Genomic DNA, 14665 nt, shown 5'->3' on the forward strand with positions numbered 1-14665 from the left:
TACTCCATCTTCCTTCATAAATCTGTTTTTCTTATGAATGACATCTCCATCCACTCACTCGCCAGTTCAGAAACGTGGGGGTTACTCTTCCTTACCTTCTTCTCTCTCTTAGCCAACTTCTCATCAAATCTTAATAATAAAACCAACAAGTAAACTCTTAGACAACTAGAGATGGAAGGAAACTTCCTTAATCTGATAAAAGGTAACTGTCAAAGAACCTTCTAAAAACCTATCATAACTTCATGATGAAATTTTAGGATCATTTTTATTAATGTCAGGAACAAGAAAGAGATACTCATTATCACTGCTTTTTCTATCAAAATCCTACCAGCATGTTTGTTTGTTTGTGTTTTAGTTGAACTTAGACTGATTTAACGTCCACATTAAAGAGCAAAATGTCAAGAATAGCAAAAATAATTTTGAAGAACAGAGGACTTTTCTTACTGAGTATAAAAATTTACTTTAAAGGTGTAGTAATTAAGATGGTATGGTACAGCTGTGTGCTACAGACTGAATATTATGTCCCCCCAAAATTGATATGTCAAAGCCTAATCCCAAATGTGATAGTATTTGGAGATGGGGCCTTTGGGAAGTGATTAGATCATGAGGGTAGAGCCCTCCTGTATAGGATCACTGCCCCTGTAAAAGAGGTGCCTTAGAGAGCTCCCTTTTCTCTTTCATCATGTGAGGTTACAACAAAAAGAGAGTAGTCTGCGAACGAGGAAGTGAGATCTCACCAGACACCAAATATGCCAGCACCTTGATCTTGGACTTCCCATCCTCCAGAACTGCGAGAAACAGATTTCTGTTGTCTGTAAGCCGTTTAGTCTGTGGTATTTTGTTACAGCAGGCCAGACAGACTCAGTGTGTAAACAGATAGACCAACGGGACAGAATAGAAAACCCAGAAATAGATACCTGTTTGTATGGATCCCTAATGTATGATGTAAGTGACATTACAAATCAGTAGAAAAAGGATGGACTGTTCAGTATATGGTTGTGGGTCAAATAATTATCCAAAGGCAAAAGTTTATTCCAGATAGTTCCTAAGTGTGAAGAAATAAAATTTTAAAATATTTAGAAGAAATTATAGGAAAAAAATACTTGTTACTTTAGGTAAGAAAAGAATGTTTTTTCTAGCTCATTAAAGAAAGTTTATTTTAAAATATTTAATATTTCTTTATTAGAGGAGAACAGGCAGGATATAAGCACTATAAACTTTCCGAAGAGAGAACATTGCTAGCATTCCAAATGGAGAAATTATTGCCTTGTGTGAGAACCAAGCCTTTAGCCTATTTCACTTTACAGGTGGCTGCGTATGAAATATTTTTCTTACAAGATCATAATGCATAATGAGCTTTTGAAAATTAAAATTGTAGGTGAACTTTTCTCGCTGCTTCGTTACTATATCAGTTAGGGAGGAGGTTCATGGTTGATTCTCAGGAGAGGTTTACCCAAGGCATACCTTGTATTCTAAGCAGGGTTTTGCGATGCCCCTCAAATTACGCTACATGGAATGTCAGCTCGGGCCACCCTGTCCTTCGTAGATAAGCTTTCTTCTCAGATTTTCAGGTACTAGGGTAAAAGTACCAATGGAGGCTCTTGGACTAAGCCTTTTGTCTTTTCATCCCAAGCTTCATCCAGCATCAGGAGGGACTCACGTGTGAATATGGACATCCTAGGGTCCAACACCCAATCTTCATCCAGCATCAGGAGGGACCCACGTGTGAATATGGACATCCTAGGGTCCAACACCCAACTTCCTTCCACATCCTTCCAAACCAAATTCCTTGGCCACTCCTCTGGCCCAGATATATACACACTGGTGGGGTGATCTACTCTCCAGAGGGACCTGGGCAAGAGGCCTGTGTGCAGGCCTAGGAAGCCAGCTTGGGACCAGTAGGATAGGGGATTCTAGGTCCCATGGATCCAGAAGGGTATGGGTTCCAGATATGCATATCCCCAACTCTGCAAACTCCTTACTTCACAGGGAGGGGCACCGCTGGAGCAGAGCCAGAAAGGGGGCCTCTGAAGTGCAGAGCCCAGAAGAGGGAACCTGGCTCCCTCCATCTGGGCTAGTGCTAATCAGATTTAGGAAAACATGACTTAAACTCTCCCAAAGCCCAAAGCTCGCTGCATAACATCTGTTATTTTCTCCGGGTTTGTGTATTCATGGTCCCCTGCTCTGACTAATCTCCAGGCAAGTACTACTTCTGTTTCATCTCACACCAACCCAAGGTTGAAATGCTACTACTTGACACATTTTTAGGAAAAAATATTCTCATATCAAACATCTTATTTTTAGTCAGTTCTACTGAAGACTCGGTGTTGAAAAGTTCTCTCTTTATCTCTGCTTCCTCCTCCTTCCAAGGAACAAAATGAATTCTATTCTTATCATCAGAAAAAGGGTTGTGAGAGAGTATGTGTAATGAGATTGTAACACATGTGTGTCTGTACATGTAACTAAAGTTACATGTAACTAAAGTTCAATAGAAGAGAAACAGACACATGGGGTTCAGCTGAGGCACATTAATGGCAGAATAATTGACTGAAAGTCTACAAGGCACAGAGGGTCCCCAGGGCTGCTGATTCCTCTGTCCTAAGTCCTAGTTAGAGTAAAATTTCCCTTGGATGCCACAAAATGTTTCTGATGAGAAACACCATCATCCAGTCACTGCCTTTATTTGAGCTAGCTGGAATTTCCATTCCTTGCAAAAAACACTGGTTTGTTTTTTGCTATTTTAAGAAAAGAATTTTCTAATGCTCTTAGTCAAAGCTGATGTTAATATAAATCTGCACAACTACTTTGGAGAGCACTTTGTTACTTTATAATAAAATTGAAGGTCTACATACTATAAGACTCTTTCTTCTCACTCCAAGGATACTTTAGAAGATGGGCACAAGGAGACATATTAAAAAATGTTCATTGCATTGTATGTGATAGTGAAAGATGGAAAATAATGCAATAGCCAACAATAGTAGAATTAATAAATCATGGCATATGATAAAACAGTATACAGCAGTGAAATTGAATGAACTCAGTTACATATATCAAAAAGAATAAATCTTGTGAATATAACTTTGAATAAAAAAAGCAAGTTGCAGAATTATACGTACAATATACCATTTATAATGAAGTTTTAAAACATGCAAGGTTATATATTGTTTATGAATAAAAGCATATGCAGTAAGCATATAAAAACATGCAAGGGAATAATGAACACCAGATTTAGGATAATAGATCCGGGGAATTAAAAAGGGAATGAGAGCAGGGAAGGGTACAAAGTAAGTTTCAATTTTGCCTGTAATTTTTGTAAATTAAAATACCTGGAGCAAATGGGGGTAAAATAAATATATGATAAAGCCAAGTATTATTATTCTCGATCTGATTGAAATGTTTCTCTTAAAAATATATCCATTCATTTTGGCTTCAGCTTCAGGAAAACTGTTAGGGGAAAGAAGCTTTGCTACAGAGGGCTGAGGGGTGAAAGTGAGGAATGAGGTTTAAGAAGCATGGCCCTCACAGGTTGGAGAAACTGAAGGAATGTTTTGGTCCCCACCTCCTAAATGTGAAGATGTGAGATACTTGAGCACTTATGTGCATAGGAGAAAAAACAGTAGGGAAGAATCGAAGAGGTACAGGAGAAGTTGTTGAATGATTAGGGTTCTGGAGGGGGAGGCATGATTAGGAAGCTTAGCCTCCTGCAGGACGAGGAACCCGTCCTCTGCTGAAATAGGAAGAGGAAGAGTGCACGAAGCAGGTAAGACCACGAGGGAGTTACTGCCTGATGATCTCTGTTCTTTGAAGTGCAGGAGGCCAGGTGGTCTATTAACAGTAAAGAAGTGAGATGATAGGATAAGGGGCTTGTGGATGGTGGTGAAGGCTTGACATTTTCATTTGTGGGAAACGGAGATGGTGGGGAGAGAGTTTGTGTTTGCTTGTGTTCAAGCCAAGTAACACATTAAAAAGAGTCACACTGCCATGTGGTTGAGGGTCCAATTGCAATCTGAAACGATGAATTTGTAGTTGCCCGTTCTACATAGTTGTATGCTATTCTCTGGAATATAGTTGTAATAATTATAATAGTAGCAAACATTTAATAAGCATTTATTATATATCTTCCACTGTGCAAAGTAATCTAGATGCATTGTCTCATACAATCCACATGACCTATAACAATGTAGGTTATTTTTTGTTTTGTAGATGAGAAAATGGAGGCTCAGAATTAAATAATGCACCCAAAGTCATACAGTGTAGGTGCTAAATAGTTGCTATTCAAGGGACAGGAGAGGGGATGATATGCTGGTTGAAATAATGGATATGGTAAAAATCTAGACATGTTAGATTGAGAAGGAAATGAAACCAAGAAGGGACTGATAGGTTGAAGAATAGGTATGTTCAGGGAAGAGTGTGCTTTGAATTGAAGGTTTGAGAGACCTGGTAAGATGAGAGGTTGTGGCTGGAGACTCATTTCAGATGTAGAGCAATTCTGTGTGGTGACAGGGTCCAGGGTGTGGCCATGGGTATAGCCGAAGCTCCCTGGAATTTAAGAAGTGAAAAAAACAATGAACAGTGCATGAGAAAAGGGTGTTGGATGAGTCATCTGTGTATTCATCTAAGTCACAGAGAATAATAACTGGAATTGAGGTTTAGGAAAATGCCTGTGAGCTCTTTTCCCAGCAACCCCATAAGTGGCACAGAGGCAGGGACCGTGTGTTGTTTTGCTCATTGTCGTAACACACAGTGCCTGGTACATAGTAGTTGTTTAATATTAGTTGAGTGAATGAATGAAACAAAAATTTTCAAAACATGCCAATTAGGCCTTTCTTAAATGATTAAAAAATTTGTTTTAATGAATGCTCTACAGAATAAATTGGTCCTAAATCTGTCACACTACTCTGCTTCTTTTTTTGGTAAAATAAACATTTTTTAATGTTCTACTCTGCATATTAATTATAGTATTCTAGGTTTACTTTGGTTTTGCTTTTGGATTATATACTTGATTATACACACATTTTGTATTCTCAGGCTCCTAAAAAATAAGCTCATGTTTTCAGTTTTAGCTGAAATTAGCTCCCTTTAATGAAAAGCTGCCTGCTTTTTTTCTTGTTTGGCTAAGGTCTGTATTAGGTTTGGAGGACCCTTTTCTGCCTAGCATGAAGACTGAAAAATTCCTCCTCATGTGAAGAAGCACTGAGTATTTGAATCAGTGTGTTCTAGTCAGTATGTCACCAAATTTGTAGTTTTGTTTTATTTTCTTGGTAAATAGTTACTGAAACATATCTAAAAGAGAAAATTTTTCTCCTGTAGTCACGGCTGAATATGTAATAAAATATAAAGCCACATTCAAGTGAAATTAATTCTTCAGTGGGTAAAGCCGTATTTTAATGGCTACAGTTCCCACAGGTGGAAACTTCAGGAAAACAATTGTCATGGTGAATTTATCTGAAATAAAACATGCTGCCATTTAAAGTGTTAAGGTTTCCAGGCAGTTGTGAATGAACAGGGAGCAAAGCAGTTGAGATTTTGATGAGGATAAAGAGCAACCATTGAAAGAGTTCCAAATTTTAGTTTGAAAAACGTAACTAAGAAGAATCGATGTGATAAAATTATAAAATGGAATGATTTGCTCTGATGTTTTCTTTGAAACTTTTTAAAAAAATCTCATGTACTGGAGGCAGTACATATTTGTACAATATTTTAAAAATTTTTTTAACATCTTTATTGGAGTATAATTGCTTTACAATGGTGTGTTAGTTTCTGCTTTATAACAAAGTGAATCAGCTGTACTTATACACCTATCCCCATAGCCCCTATTTTTGAGTACATTTCACACACACACGCCCCTGTATCTTTTAATGAATTCTTTTAAAATTCTCCAGTTTCTAGTTGCTCTCTACTCTCTTGCCTTTTGCCTTTCTGGAAATAGGAAAATGCTATCAAATGCTAGTTAGAAGGTACCGGGGCAAAATGAGTACTTTTGGAAGCAGAGTGAAGAACTTTTTGATTTCCTATTTCTGTCTCTAGATGTACATTCTTGGTATTGTATGTCTTGCTTCATGTAATTCACTGTTACAGACTGAGACTTAAAAAAAAAAAAAAAAGCCTATATATCGGTGTTTTAATCTGTTACCTCTGTGACTTAACACTCTTTCCATTCAGCTTTTCATATTTGTTCTTAGCTTTTTAGTTCCATTATGTTTCACAGTTATTAAAGTTCCAGGGAAATTTTGATACATATTTCGGTGCAAATTATTTTTATCCCAAACTAGAGTATTTTGTTTGGGGAAAAATTATAAAACATAATTTGAGGAAATAAGTGGATAGTTAATAACTAGTATCTCATAGCTCTTAAGGCTCTCCAGTAGTGAAATATATACTGTGAAGGTTAATGTATATTAAAATACTATATCTTTGGAACAGATAAATTTTTAGAGAAAACCTCTTGATAGCCAAATAACTAAATGTAAAAGAGCTTTGCCAGTGGCATAACTACTGGCATTATGGTTTGCCTATATAATTGTTCATAAAGAAAATTAATGTATGAGGTCAAAATAATAATTTCCCATGTCTATTTTATTACATATTATTGTATTATTATTTTATACCTTTAACTGAAATGAATCAATGCAACTTTACTTCCCCTAGAGGAAAATATATTCCTTAAATTTACAGAAGCATATCTTTACCGTATTTCAATCACGTTTTTGTCCTCAAAGAATATTCTGAAGTAGATTCTTCTGTTCATTGTTAGAAGTTATTTCAATGAAATATGTTATAAAAATAACTTAGAAATAATGTAATGTAATAAAACAAATTTATCCCATTCTGGGGCTAATCTTTTAGTGTTATTTCTATCAATATCTGATAACGTAAATGTTAGTGTTTTATTAATTTTGTTGCCATCTTTAACCCCCAACTATCCTATTTTGAAGTTTTATTCTTTTAATTATAGATCTGAAACAAACAAACAAAAAAACCCCAACTTTAAGTATCTGATTTTTTTGTATTAAAGCTTTCACTTTTTCTTTTTACCTTTTTGTATCCCTTGAAACTTCGAGAGATACGTTATTCTAGTTGGGAGAGTCCTTCTATCTCTAGGTGCTTCAGTTCACGATATTTGCTCCAAGGGGGAAAAAAGTTAAATTGATCCTTTGGAGAATTGCTAGATTAAAATATCAGAAAAGTAACTAAATCAAATATTAAGGGTAAGTTTATATCTCTTTCTGAATGAGATTGTATCACTGTTTAGTCCTTCAAAGAGGTTCATATCTCAGCTATCATATTCTTTCGTATTGAGTGATCATAAGTTGGACAGTCAGTAGTATGAACAGTTAATATATGAATTTAATGTGCATTTGTCTTTGAACACTTGTATATTAAGAATTATGTAGACAGATTGACAGCTAGGTGCTTTTGCTGACAAATTTTAGAGTATTTTTGAACAGTAGGTTGCCTAATAGATGTTACAGAAAGTTCTAAACTTATGCATTTTTATAAACGTAATTTCTTATGCCATCTGTTCAGTGTATATACTAACTGATTTTAAGATAGAATTTTAGTGTCATTGAAATTGTACACCACATAGCTTTGTACAGATACATGTATTTGTTCTATAAATAAAATGTAAATGCATTCACCAGTTTCTATTAGTGTAGATAAAATTGGGTGTGTATACAGATATATACACACATATATATCTTATTTATGAAATGCAGTTAATATATTCACCAATTTCTTTTTTTTTTATAGAGTCATTTGCCCTGGCTCCATAGTTCCCACCCGGGATTAGAAAAAATAAGCGCTATCGTATGGGAAGGCAATGACTGCAAGAAAGCAGACATGTCTGTACTTGAAATCAGTGGAATGATAATGAACAGAGTGAGTTTTTAAATTTTATTTGTTTAGACAGTGATTATTAATATACTAAATGATGACTGAAATATTATATAACCTACTCACCTCATTTCTTCAACCTGAAAAAGTGAATTTGTATTTAAACAGTGATTTAAACAGTGATTTGTTGCCAAATCACTCTCATCTTTTAATGTATTTCATATTCTGATTAAGAAGAGATGATACAGTCTAAAATTTTCTACTTTTATGTTATTATTTTTGCTTTCAATGGGTCAAATTTAGGAGCTGCTAGATATATACAAGTGTTGATGAAAACTTATTTTTCTGTATCATTTATCATGGTTCATTTATTTATTACTACCCAAAACATTAAAAAAAAAAATCAAACTGGAAAATTTGTATTGATGCTTGCCTACTTAAATATATAGAAGTAATGCAACTAGTAAAAATCTTGAGTTATTTGAAGATGTAGAGTACAAATACTATGGATTTTAATTTCAGTTTCTATTATTATTTCTCTTATTAGATCATTACTACTTTTTAAATTTTACCTGATTCCTCTGGACAACTAAGCAAGATTTAAGTTGCAATTTTAAATTTCTTGTGTATTGTTAACTAGAACTTTTGTGCACACATTATGTGGGACAGGAATTAAAATAACTGGTTTCAGAAACTGATCTACTTCATGTCCTGTTACATATCTCAGTGTGAGCTATGAAAAGCTATTGACGAGGAGTCCCTAAAGACTTGGATCTAGTTGATATTCTGTACCTTAACTATCTGGGAATTTTTACATACTCTGTAATATCATGATAAAAAGGTAGCTAGATGATATTTCAGATCCCTCCCAGTCCTACCAATTTTATATTTTCCCATTATTTAATTTCCAACTTCCTTTTTTAATAATTCCCCCGCCCTTTTCCCCCCACCTCTTATTTAATTTTTACCCCTCTAGCATAGTCTTTCTTCTGAAATGGTTTCAGAAAAATATATATATATGTGTATATATATAAAAGAAAATGGGTTTTAGAGTTTAAGGAGCTATCCATTTGTATATTGAACTCTTTGAAGAAAAACACAAATTATAAATTTATTGAGTAAGTATAATTCTAGATTTTTTCTGTAGCTGAATTTAAGTGTATATGAGATCTCCTCATTCTTTTCAATATTGCAGTATTTGTAAGTATTTCTAACTTTTCAATGAGATAAATAGAATTTTTTTCAAGATCCCGGTAAGACCGGGTTAGTAAATCCTTTTGCATCTACTTAGTGAATTAGAGATCTGATAATGAAGTGTTTTTAAAAACTGAAAAAATAATGACTTACAAACTTTGAGTAAATTTAAATTTCATTATTCATGTATTAAAACTAATATATTTTAACAAAATTATTTCATATTGCTATAAATAAAATAATGCTTCATTAGGAATCTATTTTACTGTAGATAAAATTTATGTAAGTTTTTTTTTTTTTTTTTTTTTTTCTTTTTTCCTCTCTCTCTATAAAGGTAAACAGCCATATACCAGGAATAGGATACCAGATTTTTGGAAACGCAATCTCTCTAATCCTGGGTTTAACTCCATTTGTTTTCCGACTCTCCCAAGCTACAGACTTAGATCAACTCACAGCACATTCTGCTTCAGAACTTTATGTGATTGCATTTGGTTCTAATGAAGACGTCATAGTTCTTTCTATGGTTATAATAAGTTTTGTGGTTCGTGTGTCTCTTGTGTGGATTTTCTTTTTTTTGCTCTGTGTAGCAGAAAGAACTTATAAACAGGTGGGTATAATATAGACTTCTGAATAGAGAATATTTCATCCTTTTCGTAATATTCAAGGTATTCCTGAAGTATTTTAGAATTTCATTAAATCATTTTGAGCTGCTAATTATTTTCCTATTTTGTTTTTGTAATACGTAACCAAATAAAATCTTAATAATCCTTATTTTGTTGACTTTTGTTTTTATATGGTAATCTACTTGAAAATTAATTTTTATTTTAATCTTTTTTAGCGATTACTTTTTGCAAAACTCTTTGGACATTTAACATCGGCAAGGAGGGCTCGAAAATCTGAGGTTCCCCATTTCCGATTGAAGAAAGTACAGAATATAAAAATGTGGCTCTCTCTCCGGTCCTATCTTAAGGTAGAATGGTAGTGATAAAAGTACTCTTAACGTGCTGGCTCCCTCTCATAGTTCCAGTTTCTTTGTCATTATGTATGTATGTCTAGATTTATAGTCAGATTTGTACTCATATGGTGCTATATGGCCATACTTAGTGTTCATTTTGATCCATATACAGAAATTCAAAATAAATGTTAAACTGGTTCTTTACAGTAAAACATCTGAAGTCTGAAAGGCTTAAATGCATTTTAGGTAGATGGTTCAAGATCAGATTGTCCTAAATTTATCTTTGTTCATAAATCTTACCAACTTCTACTCATTCAAAAGCTAGATTAAAGATTTTGTTTCTACCTAGAATGATTATCACAAGCCAGCAGAGGGAGCCCACTGCTTTAAAAAAAAGAATAAAAAAAAAAAAAATCTGTCAGTGAGTCGCTGAAGTGGCCTATTACTATTTGGAAATTTTAGCTTGCAATTCTAAGCCATCCTTTTCATGCCATTCTTTTTCCTTAATCTTTTTAAATAACTTTCCTAATTATGGAATTAAGATATAAAAACTCAGGAGGGAAATGGGAAACATCTGAATTAGTTTTAGGAAAACGCTTCTTCTGAGGATTATTTGTTGCATTAGCAGTGAATTTCATTATGTATGGAGTAATCATGTCTTAATAAAATTGACCTAAAGGCCAACTATATCCTCTGACATACTAAGGTCTTTAATGCTTTTTATTTTGAACTAACAAGGAAAGAAGTAGAAAAAATTTGCACTGTCTACACTTCTATTTTAAAAATTCATTATTCTGTTTATTTATTTAACTTGTTAAATTCAGCTAAGTTAGTCTCCACTGGGAGATGCTACAGATTGGTGTAGATTATTTTTTCCTCACTGTGACACTTCTGGAAGGATAGATATGATCTTTGTTCCCTGTCTTAGTGAGAAGCCACCTAAAATTTCCCCTCATTATCAACCCTAAGTAGGCATTGCATTCTTTTATGCATTGATTATTTTATTCAGTAAACATTTATTTAATGTTAACCATGTTCCATTCACTGTTGACGAGATGAAAATCCCTACCCTTAGGAGCTTACACTTCAGTGAGGGAAATACGTAACTCCAGACCTAGGAATTATCCTCAGTACTGACGTCCTCTCTTGGATTTCCAACATTCAGTTTATCACCATTTCCCACCCTTTCTGCTTCCAAAATGTATCTTGAATCCATTTACTTCTCTTTTTTTTTTTCCCCATTTCCACCACCCTTATTGCAGCCACCCATCATCTTCTGCATTGGACTACTGCAGCTGCCTTTTAACTGGCCTCACAGCATTCCTATTTTCTCCTTCTAATATTTTCTTCAGTTTGCTACCAGAGATGTCTTAAAAATGTATATTTGAACATATTCTTAAATCTTTCTGAAGGTTCTCCATTGATCTTAGGATGAAGAACAAGATCTTAGCAGGGCTTATAATGCCCTTGATGACCTAGCTCCTGCGGATAGCCTGTTCCTCTTGTCTCGTTTTGAAACACTTTCTTCCCTGCATTCCAGCCATACTACACTGCCTCAATTCTTTGAATGCACTGTGATCTTTTCTGTTTTATACTCTTGCACATGCTCTTCCTTCTAACAACAACACTGCCATGTGCCATCATGCTCCTGCACCTTAGTTTGGTGTAAATATCACTTCCTTGGAGAGCTCTTCCCAGGCCTACATAATCTTTTTGGGAGTTAGGAGTATGGGTCTGGGAAGATCTCCCTAAGGAAGTGATAATTACACCAAACTCCCTACCAATTTTCTCAAAGCATTCTATACCTTTCCTTCGTAGCACTCCTCACAACTTATATATACATCTGTGACTATGAGCTTGATGTCTGACTCCCAACAAGTTCCTGTGATGATAGAGTCCATGTCTGTTTTGTCCTCTGCTGGGTTCCCAGCTCCTAGCACTGTGCCTCATTCTGAGCAGATGCTCAAAAACACATGTTGAATAAATGATTCGTGTTTGACAAAATGGAATGTTTGGAAGTTAACCTAAGAATTCTAGGCTGTATATTCACCATTTTCACTGTGTTGCAAACCCTCGGGAAATAGTAACACTTTATAATTAAAATTCATCTCACAAATTAGGTATATTTTCAGTGCTGTAAGCTATGATCAACGTGCAGTTGATGGATCAATACCTAAATTGAAAGCATGGAATTAGCTGCTAATTAGTAAATATATTTAAAAGTGTTTTCCCTTTTTTCCGCAGCGTCGAGGTCCTCAGCGATCAGTTGATGTCATAGTTTCATCTGCTTTCTTGTTAACTATCTCAGTGGTATTTATCTGTTGTGCCCAGGTGAGTTAACTTGTTCTGTAGAAATTAGATAATCAGATCTATAAATATTCAGCTTTCTAATAATAAACAATCAAAGTAATAAGTAATTTGACATTGACTTTTTACAGGTTTTTTCCTGTAGAATAAATAAATGCATGTTACTCATCTATGTCATGAACAGCGGTTAGCTTATTTGCAGGTGTCTATTGATTGAACATATAATAATTAGTTTTTGTCTATAATTCACCTGGTTATCTTTATTTCCCAAAACAAACTTATGAGTTAGAGTTATGAAAATTTTCAGACTATTTTCCATGAATCTCTGCTTTCTTCACATTTAATATTAATTCTGTTATTTTGTATCTGAATTGTCACTGTGAGTTGACTGCCTCATGCTCTGAAAAAGAATTCTCATTGACCAAGATTAGTCAGGAAGCACAAAAATATCTCAGGATATATTCTATGCTATGAAATTTAAACTTCCATTTCAAGTAATAAGACATACTAGATTACCTGAAAATTCTTCTGCTTTAGAACATCATACAATTCTGGGAAAAAACACAGCCTTTTAATATACATAAGTGAGCTTTTTTATATACATATTACATATATGTCTGAGTTTATAAGACAGTAAGGGGCCAAAAATGAAGCTAAAACTGAAAAACAGCAATTAATTATATGTGTTAATGTTGTGGTGAGGTACATTGTCAGTGTTAGTATCTGAGAGGCTTGAGATTTTATGCCCATATGAGGACAAGAAGATGAGGCCTTGACCTGCCATACCTCCTTATACATACACTATAAGGCCAGAATCCTCAAAGGGCTATAGTCTGAGTGAAAAGGTGGAATAAGAAAAACAGTGTGCCCAACAGCACAGAAAGACAATAAGGAAGCTTGTCTGATTCTGCCTGGATTTTGGCAAGGAGGCAGGGAAAGTCTCTCCTAAGAATATATAACTGTAGGTCTGCCTTTCACACAGGTTCAGGGTTCAAATGTACATTTCAGATCTTGTCCTGTAACCCCTGTGTCAAGAAGTTAATATAAAAAGTAATCCTAGACTCCTGGGTACCTGGAAGAAGCAAAACCAAGACTGTTCTTGGAGATGTGACATCAACCCTAGGCCTCACAGGATTTCCACAGATAAAGCCCCTTCAGGTTTCAGAACACATGAAAAAACAATCCAACATGAGTGAGTCAACAGATTAACACACAGCAGGAGTACATCTCCAGCTACTTCAGATCTGGTCAGATAAACTATAAGGTTGTTTAAAATGATTGACGATGTAGATAACACTAAGAAAAAACAGATTTGAAAAAGAACCAAGCATTGCTTCATAGAGGTAAAAAAATACAGTCACTGACATTATTATTAAAACACAACAAAGAGAATAAATAGCAGATTTAAGACAGCTAAAGATAATTAGTGAACTGGGAGATGGAAGAAATTACCCAGAATATAGGACAGAGATGAAGAGATGGAAATATGAAAAGGAGATTGAGACAGTTGGGAGATCCAACATATATCTAATAGGAATTTCGGATGGAAAGAAGAGGGAGAGCAATATTTGGCGAGGTAATGGCTAAGAGTTTTTCTGAATTGGTGGAAGACATTAATTTTCAGGTTTAGGAGGCACAACAAGAACAAGAAGCCACAATAAAAATAAATCGACACTTAGACACGTTATAGAGAAGCTGCAGAACACCAAAACAGAGAGAAAAATCTAAAAGCAACCAAAAGGAAAAAGACTGATTTCTTTACTCACAATTGCTTATTGCATTTCAGTCTTTTCTTCAAGGTTTAATTTCCATGTTCCTGAAGTACATGCTGTAGTAGTTCTGTCTCTAATGAACATAACATCTATCGATTGCTATCAACAAAAGACAAATGAAACGTAATAGCATTGAAAAGTTTTGAATGTAAAAAGATAGAAAAATATATTGCAGATAAATACTAGCCAAGAGAAAGCTGGTGAACTTACATTAATATCAGATGAAGGAGACTGTAATCTAAGAAGCGTTATTGGGAATAAAGAGAAACCTGACAAAAATTTAGAGAATTATTCATCAGGAAGATCTAATAGTTCCAAATTTGTATGCATGTGATCACATAACTTCAAACATACCTATATACAGTCAAAATCAATAGCACTGTAGTGAGAAATTGACAGAATACCACATTGGGAAGATTTAATGCATTTCTTTCATAATTGATAGATTAAGCAGACGAAAACACAATGGAGACATGTATCTAAACAAGATGGTTAAAAATTTTGTTCTGTAATTGGACAATACATATTCTTTTCAGGCACAGAATAGTTTGTAAAACTTTTTCATGTACTAGGCGGCAAAGTGATTCTCAGCTGATACCAT

General features: G+C 34.6%; 1 protein-coding gene across 3 annotated transcripts in view; it reads left to right on the forward strand.

Annotated features, from left to right (window-relative positions):
* PHTF2 (putative homeodomain transcription factor 2) overlaps positions 1 to 14665 on the forward strand; it is a 125506-nt gene that overhangs the window by 101731 nt on the left and 9110 nt on the right. For all 3 annotated transcript variants that reach the window (XM_068550446.1, XM_068550448.1, XM_068550447.1), the window contains 4 exons: positions 7753 to 7881; positions 9365 to 9637; positions 9869 to 10000; positions 12230 to 12316. In XM_068550446.1, the coding sequence (XP_068406547.1) occupies positions 7753 to 7881; positions 9365 to 9637; positions 9869 to 10000; positions 12230 to 12316 (621 nt within the window). The remainder of the gene's footprint in view (positions 1 to 7752; positions 7882 to 9364; positions 9638 to 9868; positions 10001 to 12229; positions 12317 to 14665) is intronic.

Source organism: Eschrichtius robustus, chromosome 8 (genome assembly GCF_028021215.1).
Source record: "Eschrichtius robustus isolate mEscRob2 chromosome 8, mEscRob2.pri, whole genome shotgun sequence".
Lineage (NCBI taxonomy): Eukaryota > Metazoa > Chordata > Mammalia > Artiodactyla > Eschrichtiidae > Eschrichtius > Eschrichtius robustus.